General features: G+C 44.1%; 1 protein-coding gene across 10 annotated transcripts in view; it reads right to left on the bottom strand.

Moving 5' to 3' along the window:
• Window positions 1-15,260, bottom strand: part of LOC106594976 (voltage-dependent P/Q-type calcium channel subunit alpha-1A) — a 269,165-nt gene that overhangs the window by 55,987 nt on the left and 197,918 nt on the right. For all 10 annotated transcript variants that reach the window (XM_045708214.1, XM_045708234.1, XM_045708245.1 and 7 more), the window contains 8 exons: window positions 15,218-15,260; window positions 14,887-14,993; window positions 3,874-3,973; window positions 3,122-3,282; window positions 1,607-1,744; window positions 1,144-1,345; window positions 658-822; window positions 304-414 (listed from right to left, as the gene is read on the bottom strand). The exon at window positions 15,218-15,260 is cut by the window's right edge and continues 17 nt beyond it. In XM_045708214.1, the coding sequence (XP_045564170.1) occupies window positions 304-414; window positions 658-822; window positions 1,144-1,345; window positions 1,607-1,744; window positions 3,122-3,282; window positions 3,874-3,973; window positions 14,887-14,993; window positions 15,218-15,260 (1,027 nt within the window). The remainder of the gene's footprint in view (window positions 1-303; window positions 415-657; window positions 823-1,143; window positions 1,346-1,606; window positions 1,745-3,121; window positions 3,283-3,873; window positions 3,974-14,886; window positions 14,994-15,217) is intronic.

The following is a 15,260-nucleotide window of genomic DNA, read 5'->3' as shown; positions in this document are numbered from 1 at the left end:
GGGAAAAACAAGATACATAAACCAATAGCAGTGCAGAGAGACAGGGGGGTAACCAATCACATTGCTCCTAATGGAGGACAGCGACAGGAAGGAATATGCACTAGCCAATCACATTATTGTTACCATGGAGAAAGGGACTATTAGCCAATCGCGTCGCGATTAGAGAGTAGCTAGGAAAGCATGCTCCAGTTGTGTCCACTAAAATAACCTGACTTCTAAATGAATAATAGGAATGGAAGCTCTAGCAGATATGGCAGGTCACTCTGGATGGGCGGGAGCGTGACAGCGTGCGTCTAGCCTCACCAAAACCCCGAAGGCGATGATCTTGAGAATACACTCCATGAAGAAGAGGGTAGTGAAGACGATGTTGATGTTCTTCAGGACTTTATCATAGGTGTCAGACGCCCCATTATACTGAACACAAACACACACACACAGGAGGAAAAACACATGAGTTATGCTAGCACAGCTCAGTGGCCGTGGGGTTCATCTCACCCTGAGATTAGAAGGTTTTCAGGAAATAGGAAGGAGCGTTAGGTGGATGAACACAATATAAAATGTTTTGGGATGAGTTCCCCAATTTGCTAAACAGATGGCTTCTGGTTGCGTGCGTTGCGTTAGAATGAGGCCATCTGTCGGAGGACGATATGTTCTCACCTTCATCATGAGGACTATAGTATTGAGTGCGATCAGACCCATGATGCTGTACTCGAACGGTGGGGACACCACAAACGACCACATTCGGAACTGGAAGCTCTGCTTGTTCTTGGGCATGTGGCGGGTCAGGGGCTTGGCGTTTATGGCAAAGTCTATACATCCTCTCTGGATGGGGGGACGACAGAGGAGGAGGAGGAGGAGGAAGGAGAAGAAGATTAACAATACTTTATTCATCCATACCAGACGGAAATGTGTCTTCTGCTGTACGCAACTCCTCCCATATATACAAACACACAGAATTGTTCCCTCTGCTCTTTCCTCCCCCCTTTCTCCCTCTCTCCATCCCTCCTCCCTCCTCATTTCCCTGCTCTCTCTCTCTCCCTCCCCTCATCCCTTTCTCACCTCATTATTTTTCACACTGTAATCCTTCATTTTATCTCCCTGCTCTCTCTCTCTCTCTCCTCCCTCCATCCATCCCTCTCTCACCTCATTCTTTTCCAGACTGTAGTCCTCCATCATCTTATCCCCCTGTTCTTGGAAGGTGATGATGATGAGAGCAACAAAGATATTGACGAAGAAGAAGGGGAAGACAACGAAGTACACCACGTAAAAGATGGACATCTCCATCCGGTAGCCCGGACTGGGACCCTGATTCTCATAGGTCGCATCTACCGAATGCTTTAACACCCTGCGGGAGAGAGACAGAGATTACGGGATACACTTTGTACCTTCTTTTAATACGAGACAGAGAGAAAGAAAAAGAGAGAGAGAGAGAGAGAGAGAGAGAGAGAGAGAGAGAGAGAGAGAGAGAGAGAGGGAGCTGATTCTCATAGGTCGTATCTACCCAATGCTTTAACACCGTGTGGGAGAGAGACAGAGATTAGGGAATACAGTATAGAGATTGAGGTTGAGCCATGTGTAGAAAAGGGCTGGTGTGTGTGTTACTCACTGCGGCCAGCCCTCTCCAGTGGACACAGTGAAGAGGGTGAGCAGGGCCCAAGGCACGTTGTCGTAGTGGAAATCGTACTTCTTCCACTCCCGCTTCTGAGCTTTTACTTCATTCCGTTCGTACACCAAAAACTCTCCCCTGAGATACACACAGAAACACTAGGAGTTAGCAGCACGCATGTCTGTGTGTGTGAGAGAGAAAGAGAGAGACAGAGGGGGAGAGACAGAGGGAGAGAAAGCGAAAGCAAAAGAGAGACAGAGAGACAGAAGAGAGTGAGTGAGAGAGAGCGAGAGAGAGAGAGACAGAGAGAGAGAGAGAGAGAGAGAGAAAGACAGAAGAGAGTGAGAGAGAGAGAGAGAGAGAGAGAGAGAGAGAGAGAGAGAGAGAAAGACAGAAGAGAGTGAGAGAGAGAGAGAGAGAGAGAGAGAGAGAGAGAGAGAGAGAGAAAGGGTAGACACAGGAAAACCTGGCTCCCTGTAGAGGAAAGGCTGTCATTTTCCCAAATTTGAAACCCTTATTAAAGGTTTCAAAGACCTCTCTGACGAGAGTAGGCTACCCGTCCTGTTGGGGGAGGTAAGCAGAGAGTTGTGGGTTGGCAGCGCACTACATTGCTGCCTGGCATAAGATGAGGGACAGTGTCTGACAGACCAATCAACCTGCACATGTCCTCTACTGTATGCTTATTGTTATTGTTCAATGTATGGTTATTTTGACCCTTGGTTATTGTTGTTACTGTTGTCCTGTTGACAATATTGATTCTCATTTTTTTCATATTGTAAATATCAAAAGTAAGCTTTGGCAATATGTACATTGTTTCGTCATGCCAATAAAGCGAATTGAATTGAATTGAAAGAGAGAGAGAGACAGAGACAGAGAGAGAGAGAGAGAGAGAGAGAGAGAGAGAGAGAGAGAGAGAGAGAGAGAGAGAGGACAGAGACAGATACCCAGAGAGAAAGAGAGGACAGAGACAGAGACAGAGAGAGGACAGAGAGAGAGCGAAGACAGAGACAGAGACAGAAACAGAGAGAGAGAGAGAGAGGACAGAGAGAGAGAGGACAGAGAGAGACAGAGAGAGGACAGAGACAGAGAGCAAGAGAGAGAGAGAGAGGACAGAGAGAGAGATAGAGAGAGAGAGAGAGGACAGAGAGAGAGAGGACAGAGAGAGACAGAGAGAGGACAGAGACAGAGAGCAAGAGAGAGAGAGAGGACAGAGAGAGAGAGAGAGAGAGAGGACAGAGAGAGGACAGAGAGAGAGGACAGAGAGAGAGGGGGGACAAGAGAAAGGATTAAAAAGTGGTTGAGCTTTTAAATCCATGTGTGTAAAATATGGTTGGTTTGTACTCACATGCCCGAGTGTGTGTGTGTGTGTGTGTGTGTGTGTGTGTGTGTGTGTGTGTGTGTGTGTGTGTGTGTGTGTGTGTGTGTGTGTGTGTGTGTGTGTATTCTCCTGTGTATTTGTGTGTGTTTTGCCTGTGTATACAGTGTGTGTGTGTATATATGTGTGTGGGTCCAGACCTGCAATCGCGCTCAAACTCCTTGGACTCGTCAGTGCAGTAGAAGAATCTGCCTTTGAACAGCTGCACAGCCACCACAGCAAATATAAACATGAAGAGCATGTAGACGATGAGGATGTTCAGGACGTTCTTCAGAGAGTTCACCACACAGTCAAACACAGCCTGGTGGACAGAGAGAGAGGGGGGGTGAGAAAGAGAGGGGGGTGAGAGAGAGAGAGAGCGAGAGAGAGAGAGAGGGGGGGGTGAGAAAGAGAGTGTGAGATAGTGTGTGTGTGAGAGAGAGAGAGAGAGAGAGAGAGAGAGAGGGGGAAGAGTGTGAGAGAGAGTGTGTGGAGAGAGAGAGAGAGAAAGAAAGAGAGAGAGAGAGAGAGAGAGGGGGGGGGTGAGAAAGAGAGTGTGAGAGAGTGTGTGTGAGAGAGAGAGAGAGAGAGAGAGAGAGAGGGGGGGGGAAGAGTGTGAGAGAGAGTGTGTGAGAGAGAGAGTGTGTGTGTGTGAGAGAGAGAGAGAGAGAGAGAGAAAGAAAGAGAGAGAGAGAGAGAGAGAGAGAGAGAGAGAGAGAGAGAGAGAGAGAGAGACCATACAGGTAGAAATACAGTGGTAGAGGTGTCACATATAAATATACAGACATGCGGGGACACACACTCAGACACACTTTTAGCTTGAACTGACACTATATGGTTTTCACAAGATACACACACACATACACAAAATCACCCCCACACACACTCCCCCTCGACCCTGACCCCCCAGTACCTTTAGCTTGGGGAGTCGTTTGATGGTCTTGAGAGGTCGTAGTACCCTCAGTACTCTCAGAGACTTGATAGTGCTGATGTCTTTCCCTTTGCCACTCCCCCTACAGGTTCGCATGGGAATAACACAACAACGTCAGTGCCGGGCGGAGAGGTGGAAGTTCAAAGGGCACTTACCACACCCGTTTGTGAGAATATAGGCCTAACCCATTCTTTACCCATTCTTAGGGCCAGGAAAAGCTCCTGTCCTGGTTGGGGTAACTTATCTCTCATACAGAGATAGTCAACAGTTGACAAGGCTAGCACACGTGTCTTACACAGGTTAAAACATAGTACAGAGACAATCAGATCTCAGTCTCTTCTTCTGCAAAAAAAATAAACCTTGTATATGAATGACATGAAACGATATGTGATCAGTTGTTTGATCAGCTGGTTTCATGGCCTTGAGAAGCATGTTTCAACCATTAAATATTATCAACAGGCATCTTCTGACGGGATGCCCAGCCAAACCTCTTTCTTTCTTTCTCACAACATTTCATTATCCAGGACAATGTGAGTGGATGTCAGGGTGTTACAGTGTTATTACAAGGCAGGATTATCATTTAAACAATAGAATCCATGAGCCTGATACCATTATGGGCGGAGTCCCAACAGGGTTGAATGGTTTCCTTTCCTTATCTCCTTATACTGCTGTCTATAAAAGGGCTTCCGGTTTATTGTCACCCTCAGATAAGTGATGTGACTTGAAGGAAAGGAGACGAGGAAAGGATGCTATCTGAGACGATTGGGACGTGGCCATATGACATTGCTGATGTCAGTCACGAGATGTGACATCACAGATAGAACACAGAACAGTTCATTCAACCAAAAGGAGGAATTATTTAGTCTGTGTCATCAGGGCTGCGTCCGACATGTCACCCTATTCCCTATATAGTGCACCACTTTTGACCAGGCCTAGGGCTCTATATAGGGAATAGAGTGCTATTTCAGATGCATCCCGTTGTGGTAAATGACAAACGGCATCCTGTGTTTTTATGTGCCTACTTGCTTTTATTCATAACAATAAGGGGCTGTAGATCCCATGATTTGTACTGCCTATAAAACAATATCAGGGAAAGAAAAATCTCGATGTCAAGGGGACCATATCAGAGAGTTGATCTTTACTGTAAGTGGAATGACAGCCATTTTAAAAACAAGGACCGTCGGCTGGAGGACTGCCAAGGAGCAGGAGCAGAGTGTGTGTGTGTGTGTGTGTGTGAGAGAGAGAGGTCTTTCATCAAGCCTTTAACTATGAACTGCAGAGGTCTGCTCTCTCAAATTCTCAAGACAATTCAATTCATTGGTGATTGATTGAGTCTGGGCTTTGGCAACTGTAGTGTGTTGTTTGTGTGTGTTTCGATAATCAATATGCCTTACTCTGCTGATCCTCAATAGACTGAATAGAGTCCTCTCTATCAGAGCAGTATGAGAGTATTAGAGACAAGCTCTTCTCGGATAGGCGTTAAGAATTTGCATTTCTAGCAACTGTATTATAGACACCTATACAATGATAGCATGTAGCATTAGCTACTATATATAGCATTAGCATGTAGCATCAGTTACTGTATATTCGATTAGCATGTAGCATAAGCTACTGTATATAGCATTACCATGTAGCAATAGCTACAGTATATGCGATTAGCATTACCTTTAGCTGCAATACATAGTGTGAGCATCAGCTACTATATATAACATTAGCATTAGCATAAGCTATAGTATATAGACCTATACAATGATAGTAAGTAGCATTAGCAAGAAGCATGTTGCATTAGCTACAGTATATTATAGATAGAAAGTTGCAATTAGCTACAGTATATGGCCTACTGTAGACACCTATTAATACAATGATAGCATCTATGTTCATTGGTGAATTGCATCTTTCAGATTTTTAACACTTGCTTTAGCTACATTACGCAATACACTATGCATCCGGTTTGTACTGCGTTGAATCACTTTAGGGGGATATCATGAAGTGTTCCAATTGGTTCCTGAGGGTGGAGGGGTTCCGGAATGGTCCACAGGCAGACCAAATGTGGGTGTGACAACAGTGAATGGAGGAAGAGAAGGTAACGAGAAACGGCGAGAATGAGAGCGGAACGACTAGAGGAACAAAGAAAGAAAGAGAGAGAAGCCATTTTGGACCAGACAAAGAGAAAGAGAGAGAGTGACAGCAGAGACAGAAAGAGAGAGAGAGAGACAGTGAGACAGACAGAGACAGAACTTTACTTTACTTTGTGAAGCTCCTGTAGAAATCACCAAGGCAACGACAGCGAGAAAGGGTCAGTGACAGCAACAGAGAGAAAGAACAAAAGATGGAGGGATAGGGAGAAAGAGAGGAAGAAAGACAGAGACACACTTACAGAGATAGAAAACACAGCTAGAGACAGGAAAGGGGGAAGGGGTTTGGAGAAGGAGAAAACACCCATATGAGAGACGGACAGAGAAAATAGAAGAGGAAAGCAAGATGGAGTGCTTTTGGATAGATATAAACCCCAACACTCTGACTCCTCCCACCAACTCTGGTTGCTATGACAACAACAACAGTGATGTCGAAGATGGAATGTTTACATACCTGTTCACAAAAAAAGGACACTTACTTATTTCCTTTGATTACCTTAATAATATTGGTAATAGTGCAGACCCATTTCTTTTGATTACGTAATACTACTAATAGTGGAGACCTTTCTTTTTTCTTATTACATATAAATAGAAAGCCTTACTGGGACTATCTAAACATTACTAAATTCTAACAATTGTAACTAGGTTCTGTTACAAAAGGTGGCATAGTTTTAAACCTGCTACATGCATTATTACCTATTTACCTGCTATATACATGACTTACTACATTATTAGTAGTACTACTTAATACTATGAATATTACTAGCACTATATATACCATTATCATTACTTCTACTCACTTACTACCTACACTATTATATTATACCTAGGCTGCAGTCCAAACTCAAAGTAGACAGCCCTCGGTCGTAAACCCTCAGCCCTTGAATGACGTTTTACATCCGAGTGTACCTTAAATGTCCCTTGCCCAAGTGAGGGAGAGTGATGATCGGAGAGGCAACGTCCTTGGTGGAAATCTTGACGTTTAACTTAAAAACAACCAACCTAAAGCTATTAATGTACCTAGTAAGCTAACGTATCTAGCTAGCACTCCTGTCAGGTAGCTAGTAACTGGCTAGCTGGCTAGCTAGTTTTATAGTTTGATCATTTATTCCAATAAATTACAGAATTCCCAAAAATATATTTATGAAGCTATCTACATTTTTTTAACCTCTTTTTCTCTCCAATTTTGTGGTATCCAATTGGTAGTTACAGTCTTGTCCCATTGCTGAAACTCCCAAACGGACTCGGGAGAAAAAAGGTTGAGAGCCGTGCGTCCTCCGAAACACAAACCAGCCAAGCCGCACTGCTTGTTGACACAATGCCCACTTAACCCGGAAGCAAGCCGCACCAATGTGTCAGAGGAAAGACCGTACACCTGGCGACCGTGTCAGCGTGCACTGCGCCCAGCCTGCCACAGAAGTCACTAGTGCATGATGGGACAAGAACATCCCTGCTGGCCAAATCCTCCCCTAACCCGGATGACGCTGGGCCAATTGTGTGCCGCCCCATGGGTCTCCCAGTCACGGCCGGATGCAACAGAGGCTGGACTCGAACCCAGAATCTCTAGTGGAACAGCTAACACTGCGATGCAGTGCCTTAGACCACTACGCCACTCGGGAGGCCAGCTATCTACATTTTATAGGCTCCTCACTATGAGACTAAGCCAATTTGCGATAATCATAATTTTGCCTGACCACCAGAGTTTGACATGCGACTACAGTTTGCATTGAATTGTGATCAAAGTTCACAAGTGATCAAAGTTCTTCACTCACTCCTTCGAGCGAAAGCGAGGGTCGAGGAGGCAACGTTTGGGAATTGGACCTCCATTTAAGATAGCAATCAAACTGCATCTGGTTTCGACAGGGATTCCCCTGAGGGAAAGTGGCTGGCGCGAGGGCTGAGGGGGTGTGTTTGGACTGCAGCCCTACTCTCCTGTTGGATCCTCAAAGCCATTCATTGATGGTTAGAGGAATCGGTTCAGCCCTCTACTTATCTATCTATCCCTGTATTCATTTAACAGCAATACTTATCGATCCTACTCAGCAATTTACTTAGTCAAATAACTAAATACAATATTCTACAAAGTTCTCTCTAAATAGGTGGAGTAGTCAGGTGGAAAGTACCTGGAGCCTTTTTTCACAGTAACGGCTGTATTCATTTAACAGTAAAACTGATCTTATCTCTTAATAACGATCAATTAGCCAGGTCCTAACTGAGACAATCATCTCATTAAATCTACTGTAATCTAATGGGCCCCGCAAGGCACGGACGTACTGTAATACTGTACAACACAGTGCAGTTTAGGCGTGGGATCTAACAAATGTATTTTGGGGTAGTTTTCTGCTCATTGAGAGAGAACAGTAAATATTGTAGACACCGTAGAACAGTGGATACTGTTCATCTACATACCGTAACCATAAAAACAGACACGCGCACGATACATCTTCACACACATGCATGCACACACAGACATACGCACGCATACAAACACACACATACACACACAGAGATTCAAATGCATAGTCAAAGTAGCTCGTAAACATGCAGTTCTCGATCATTGTGACAGTCCAGTGTCATTCAATGACGGTGCCAGAAGCGGATTTGTTGAGTCAAAAACCTTAACTCGATAGTCTTGTCTCCCCCTATGTGAGACTCAACAAATCAAGGCTCCACAGAAACAAGTGGAGCCCTAACCCTGAGCATCAGGGTAGCCCTGAGCAAATGGAGGAAGTGGACAAGAGGAGGAGAGAAGGAGAAGAGGAAGGGACGGGCTGGGTAGGGTGGAGAGGAGGAGGGTTGAAAGGTTGGGGTGAGAGGAGAACAGGCCACCAAAGAGGTAAGGAAGGCAGGGAGTAGAAAAGGAGGAGTAAGGAGAAATAGAGGAAAGAGAGAAGTAAGGAGGGAGAAAGGAGGGAGGGAAGCATCCTCTTGGAGGGGAGGGAGGGGGAAGTCATGCTGGAGAGGGTGCAGTAGGCCAGTGGAGTGATTTTAAACTCGCAGAGAGAGTCAACAAACCTATCAGTCTCCATAGCAACAGCCACGTTGAGGACCACCAAATATAGGCAGTTCAAACTACTGTCTATCCCCCTTCCACAAAAATACACATCATACATAACAGTATACAGTGGCTTGCGAAAGTATTCACCCCTTTGGCATTTTTCCTATTTTGCTGCCTTACAACCTGGAATTAAAATTAATTTTAGGGGGGGTTTGTATGATTTGATTTACACAACATGCCCTACCACTTTGAAGATGCAACATTTTTATCATGAAACAAACAACAAATAAGACAAAAAAAGTTAAAACTTGAGCGTGCATAACTATTCACTCCCCCAAAGTCAATACTTTGTAGAGCTACCTTTTGCAGCAATTACAGCTGCAAGTCTCTTGGGATATGTCTCTATAAACTTGGCATATCTAGCCACAGGGATTTTTGCCCATTCCTCAAGGCAAAACTACTCCAGCTCCTTCAAGTTGGATGGGTTCCGCTGGTGTACAGCAACCTTTAAGTCATACCACAGATTCTCAATTGGATTGAGGTCTGGGCTTTGACTAGGCCATTCCAAGACATTTAAATGTTGCCCCTTAAACCACTCGTGTTGCTTTATCAGTATGCTTAGGGTCATTGTCTTGCTGCAAGGTCCCAGTCTCAAATCTCTGGAAGACTGAAACAGGTTTCCCTCAAGAATTTCTCTGTATTTAGTGCCATCCATCATTCTTTCAATTCTGACCAGTTTCCCAGTCCCTGCCAATGAAAAACATCCCCACAGCATGATGCTGCCACCACCACGCTTCACGGTGGGGATGGTGTTCTCTGGGGGATGAGAGGTGTTGAGTTTGTGCCAGACATAGCGTTTTCCTTGATGGCCAAAAAGCAACATTTTAGTCTCATCTGACCAGAGTACCTTCTTCCATATGTTTGGGGAGTCTCCCACATGCCTTTTGGCAAACACCAAATGTGTTTGCTTATTTTTTTCTTTAAGCAATGGCTTTTTTCAGGCCACTCTTCCATAAAGCCCAGCTCTGTGGAGTGTATGGCTTAAAGTGGTCCTATGGATAGATGCTCCAATCTCCGCTGTGGAGCTTTGCAGTTCCTTCAGGGTTATCTTTGGTCTCTTTGTTGCCTCTCTGATTAATGCCCTTCTTGCCTGGCTTGTGAGTTTTGGTGGGTGGCCCTCTCTTGGCAGGTTTGTTGTGGTGCCATATTCTTTCCATTTTTTAATAATGGATTTAATGGTGCTCCATGGGATGTTCAAAGTTTCTGATGTTTTTTTATAACCCAACCCTGATCTGTATTTCTCCACAACTTTGTCCCTGACCTGTTTGGAGAGCTCCTTGGTCTTCATGGTGCCACTTGCTTGGTGGTACCCCTTGCTTAGTGGTGTTGCAGACTCTGGGGCCTTTCAGAACAGGTGTATATATTCATGTGACACTTAGATTGCACACAGGTGAACTTTATTTAACTAATTATGTGACTTCTGAAGGTAATTGGTTGCACCAGATCTTATTTAGGGACTTCATAGCAAAGGGGTGAATACATATGCACGCACCACTTTTACGATTTTGTTTTTGTTGAATTTTTTGAAACAAGTAATTTTTGAATTTCACTTGACCAATTTGGACTATTTTGTGTATGTCCATTACATGGAATCCAAATAAAAATCAATTTAAATGACAGGTTGTAATGCAACAAAGTAGAAAAAACACCAAGGGGGATGAATACTTTTGCAAGGCACTGTATATGTACTGATCAATGCTGTGCATATATACACCCTTGTATGTACACCTTCCTCAGTCCTTGTGGTCTCCTAGCTTTGTACTTGTCACACTCTTTCAATGCACATGTATAATTACTGCATGCTACATCATCAATCAAGTTACCGTAGCGACCTTGTTATTGTCACATTCATGCTACATGAACAATCTAGTAACCATAGCAACCTGCAGCTGTCCAGAAACACAAAAGGTCACCTTGGTAGCACCATAGAGATCCAATTAAATTACTAGAGGGGCCATGTCATAAATCCTCAAAGTTCCAGAATGGGGTGAAAATGGAAGCAATATTGGACAGGGAGAACTTCAAACCAGTCTAATTGGAATGACTGGCAGTAGATTACTGATTTTACTTATGCAGGAAAATAAAAGTAAGGCATGTGATATATCAGAAATTGTGTAATATAATTATTGTCAACCTAAAAGATTGTCATATAATTACAAAGATAGTTTATAAGGGTTTATACCAATTGTCAGTATTAATAGCCAGTGTTGTAAAGTACTTAAGTAAAAAGAGTAGTTTTTTGGGGTATTTCTACTTTACTTTTTATATTTTTTCAACAACTTCACTACATTCCTAAATAAAACAATGTACTTTTCAAGCCATACATTTTCCCTGACACACAAAATTACTCGTTACATTTTGAATGCTTCGCAAGACAGGAAAATGGTCCAATTTACGCACTTATCAAGAGGACATCCCTGGTCCTCCCTACTGCCTCTGATCTGGCGGACTCACTCAACACAAATGCTTTGTTTGCAAATGATGTCTATCAGTAATAAAACCATGTTTTAACATTGTGCAGTCGGGTTTGCAACCTCTTAACAATATGTATATGTTTAGATGACTTATTTTATTGATTTTCCACCATTTCATGTCAGAAGATTGCAATCTAGCAATAGGCCATCGGGGTGGCAGGTAGCCTAGTGGTTAGAGCGTTGGACTAGCAACCGAGAGGTTGCAAGATCGAATCTCCGAGCTGACAAGGTAAAAATCTGTCATTCTGATCAAGGCAGTTAACCCACTAGGCCATCATTGAAAATAAGAATTTGCTCATAACTGACTTGCCAAGTTTAAAAAAAGGCCTGTCAAAATAAACTTGTATTTGCCTCCTTCACCTGAAATGATGATGGTGGTCAGCAGCAGCATTACATCAATTTATATGACTGCAACGTTACCTTCCAAGAGCTACGATAAATAATGGGACCTACACACTTCCTTAAATCTAAAGTAAGTAAAAAAAAGTTATATTTGTGGAAGTTAAACAAAATCGTGCCCTTTACGCAGCCCTTCTCCCCTTGTCTATAGGAGGAAAGCACACTGTTTCAATGGCTCAAATGTTTAGACAATCACACATTTGATAGATTTTGACTATGTTTGGTAAAGTAATAAAGTAATAAAGAATAAAGAAGGTGAAATATTTTGGGTAGCTGTTCCTAAAACAGATTATAACTATATGTGGACATATTATAATTATGAAAAGGCTTATTCATTCCCAATATAATTAAATGTATCATCATCTTTGTAAATGTTTTATTATACTTTTACCGTGTACTAGATCGTATGGGTCAAAAAGTTTTTTTTTTCTCAGACATAAATAAACAATTCCAGGTGAAAGCTACTACACACTACTACATGAATAAAATATTGCCCTCTTGCTAGACTGATGACTAAAGCCATAGCTAAACAGTGCAAAACGGCTGTCTTCTCAACTGGTTTTGATATAAGGAATTTGAAATTATTTATACTTTCACTTTTGATACTTAAGTACATTTTTGCAATTACATTTACTTTCAATACTTAAGTATATTTATACGGTGTGACTTTCACTTTTATTTGAGTCATTTTCTATGAAGGTATCTTTACTTTTACTCAAGTATGACAATTGGTCACTTTTTCCACCTCTGTAAATAGCCTCCAAAATATATGTAAACAGACCTTTAATGTCTCAATTTTTGTTTTCTTGTAATGCTGTGAGTGCTATTATATGATACAATCAGTACTTGTTGCATTTACAACTTGTCTAAGTCCTATCATCAACTGATTTCAGCCAGTGTATGGCTGTGGGTTGACTGCATTGTTTGAATGGAATGTTGGCATATTGGCAGTTCATTTGATTAATGGAATCATTCTGCTAAAACTGGCTGGCTATGTAGCTAACAAACATACAGTGCAGATGCATTCTTCACATTCATTATTTTACACAATATCTTATCACAGCACTGTCAAACCACCGTTGACCAATGCCCTGACCAACATGGCTGACCTTTATCCCATCACAAGAAGGTTCATGACCATTCTAGTATTCTAATTCCTAATTCTATGTGTAGCACCTTGATCAAAACATTGGTCACATTCTGCGTCATAGAATGTTAGTGACATCTCAATCCGACATTGCTGTGACGACACAAGGACACGTTCAGCTTCTTCCTCTTGTTACATCATCAACACCGTCAGCACCTCATCGTAACACATCCCAGCCAGGTTTGTGTGATGTACCAGCGCAGGCATGCCATTGGAGCTGAGGAGGATGTACACACACACACTCTCTTTCATTCTTTCTCTCTCTCTCTCTCTTTCCTTCCTCCATCTTCCGCCTCGCGTCTCCATTCTCTCGCTCATTCATACTCAGGCACATATATCCATATATAACTGTCGATATGTGGACAATATCTCAAGATAAAAAATCATTCCACCCTCAGTGACCTGCCCCAAACATTCACCCCTCTCCTCCCTCCTTCCCTCTCTGGGCTCCCCCAGGCTCCCCCAGGCCGTGCAGAGGATAATAAATAGTAAAATACCTGCTCTTCTGGTGGATGAGTGGAGTGATTACCGGTAACCATTAACGGCTGTGTGTGAGGTGTGTGTGTGTGAGGTGTGTGTGAGGTGTGTGATGTAACGGGAGGACAGGGCAAGGTGTGTGCCTCGCAGCTCTGAACCAGAACGACCTGGGCACTAGAGGGTTACCGGGTGCCTGGGGAACCCTCAGCCTCACACAGCGTAAGGGGGACGGGGCGCTCTCAGGGGGGAGGTTTGGGGGAGGGGGTGGGAGGGAGAGGATGATTGGGTGCAGTTGAAGGCTGGGAGATGTGGAGAAAGTTGGGGGAGGGATAAGGTGGTCGGGTGATTGGGTAGGGGGTGCATTTAGTGGGGTTTGAGGGAGGTGGGAGGTTTTTGGGGAAGGGAGGTTGGAGATCAACAGGTGAAGGTTTTGGGGGAAGGGAGGTTGGAGGGGGATGCAACAGTGAGCTAGGTTGGGGAGGGAGGTGGGAGGTTTTTATGGAAGGGAGGTTGGAGGGGGATGCAACAGTGAGCTAGGTTGGGGAGGGAGGTGGGAGGTTTTTGGGGGAAGGGAGGTTGGAGGGGGATGCAACAGTGAGCTAGGTTGGGGAGGGAGGTGGGAGGCAGGGGTTAGATGTAAGTAGTTGGGCGGGAGGGCAGCTGAGGGCTAGGTTTGGGAAGGTGGTGGTGGGGGGTGCTGGGTAGAGGTTGCAGGTAGGATGTTGGAGTGAGTCGTGTAAGGTAAACTGGAGGAATCATTGGTAAGATGGCCGGATGACTTGTGGCTGGTTGAGAGGAGTGTAAAGAGTGAAATGTGCAGATGTGATGAAATAATGAATGAAAGACATGGAAAAGGCAGATGTAGACTAGAGAGTTGAGTCTCATAGTGAGAGAGTGGATGAGACACAGACACAGAGATGGAGAGGCCGCTTAGGATGGAGAGAGAGATGGGTAGAGAGAGAGAGAGAGAGAGAGAGAGAGAGAGAGAGGTCCGTGCTGTGTGACTAGTCAGAGAAATAATCAACAAATAATGACAAGAAAGAGAGACACACAGACAGTGTTAGGCCAGGAAACAGGGCAACAGGCACAGAGGAAACGAGAGACGGAGGGATGAGAAAGAGAGAGATCATGGAAATACAGGAAAGAGAGACACATATATAGTGTTGAGCCAGTAAGGGCCAGACAATGCATCAGGCAAAGGAGTGAAAGACAACTGAAAGACAGGGTGATGAAAAGAGGAGTGTGAGTCCAGAGGGGGAGACAGTGCTGAGGGGGGAGGGGGGAGGTTTCGAGGGGGACACTTACGTGAAGGCGAAGGCCACCAGAGCACCACTAACCACTATAAAGTCCAGGATGTTCCACAGGTCCCTGAAGTATGAACCCTGATGTAAGAACAGGCCTAGCACCACCATCTGGGGACAGAGGAAAGGAGAAGTGTTAGTGTACACACACACACACACACACACGCGCGCGCACTCGCACGCACGCACACACACACACACACACACACACACACACGCACACACACACACGCACACACGCACACACACAATAGGACACTCATGAATGCAAGCACACTCACACAGGCACACACGTATACAGACTCTAAAACAGACATTAACACACTGTATACTACCTTGATCAACATCTCAAACGTGAAGACGCCCGTGAAGACATAG

The sequence above is a fragment of the Salmo salar genome, chromosome ssa02 (assembly GCF_905237065.1).
Source record: "Salmo salar chromosome ssa02, Ssal_v3.1, whole genome shotgun sequence".
In the NCBI taxonomy this organism is placed as follows: Eukaryota; Metazoa; Chordata; class Actinopteri; order Salmoniformes; family Salmonidae; genus Salmo; species Salmo salar.
The sequence above is the reverse complement of the archived record's forward strand: the minus strand, read 5'-3'. Positions and strand labels throughout refer to the sequence as shown.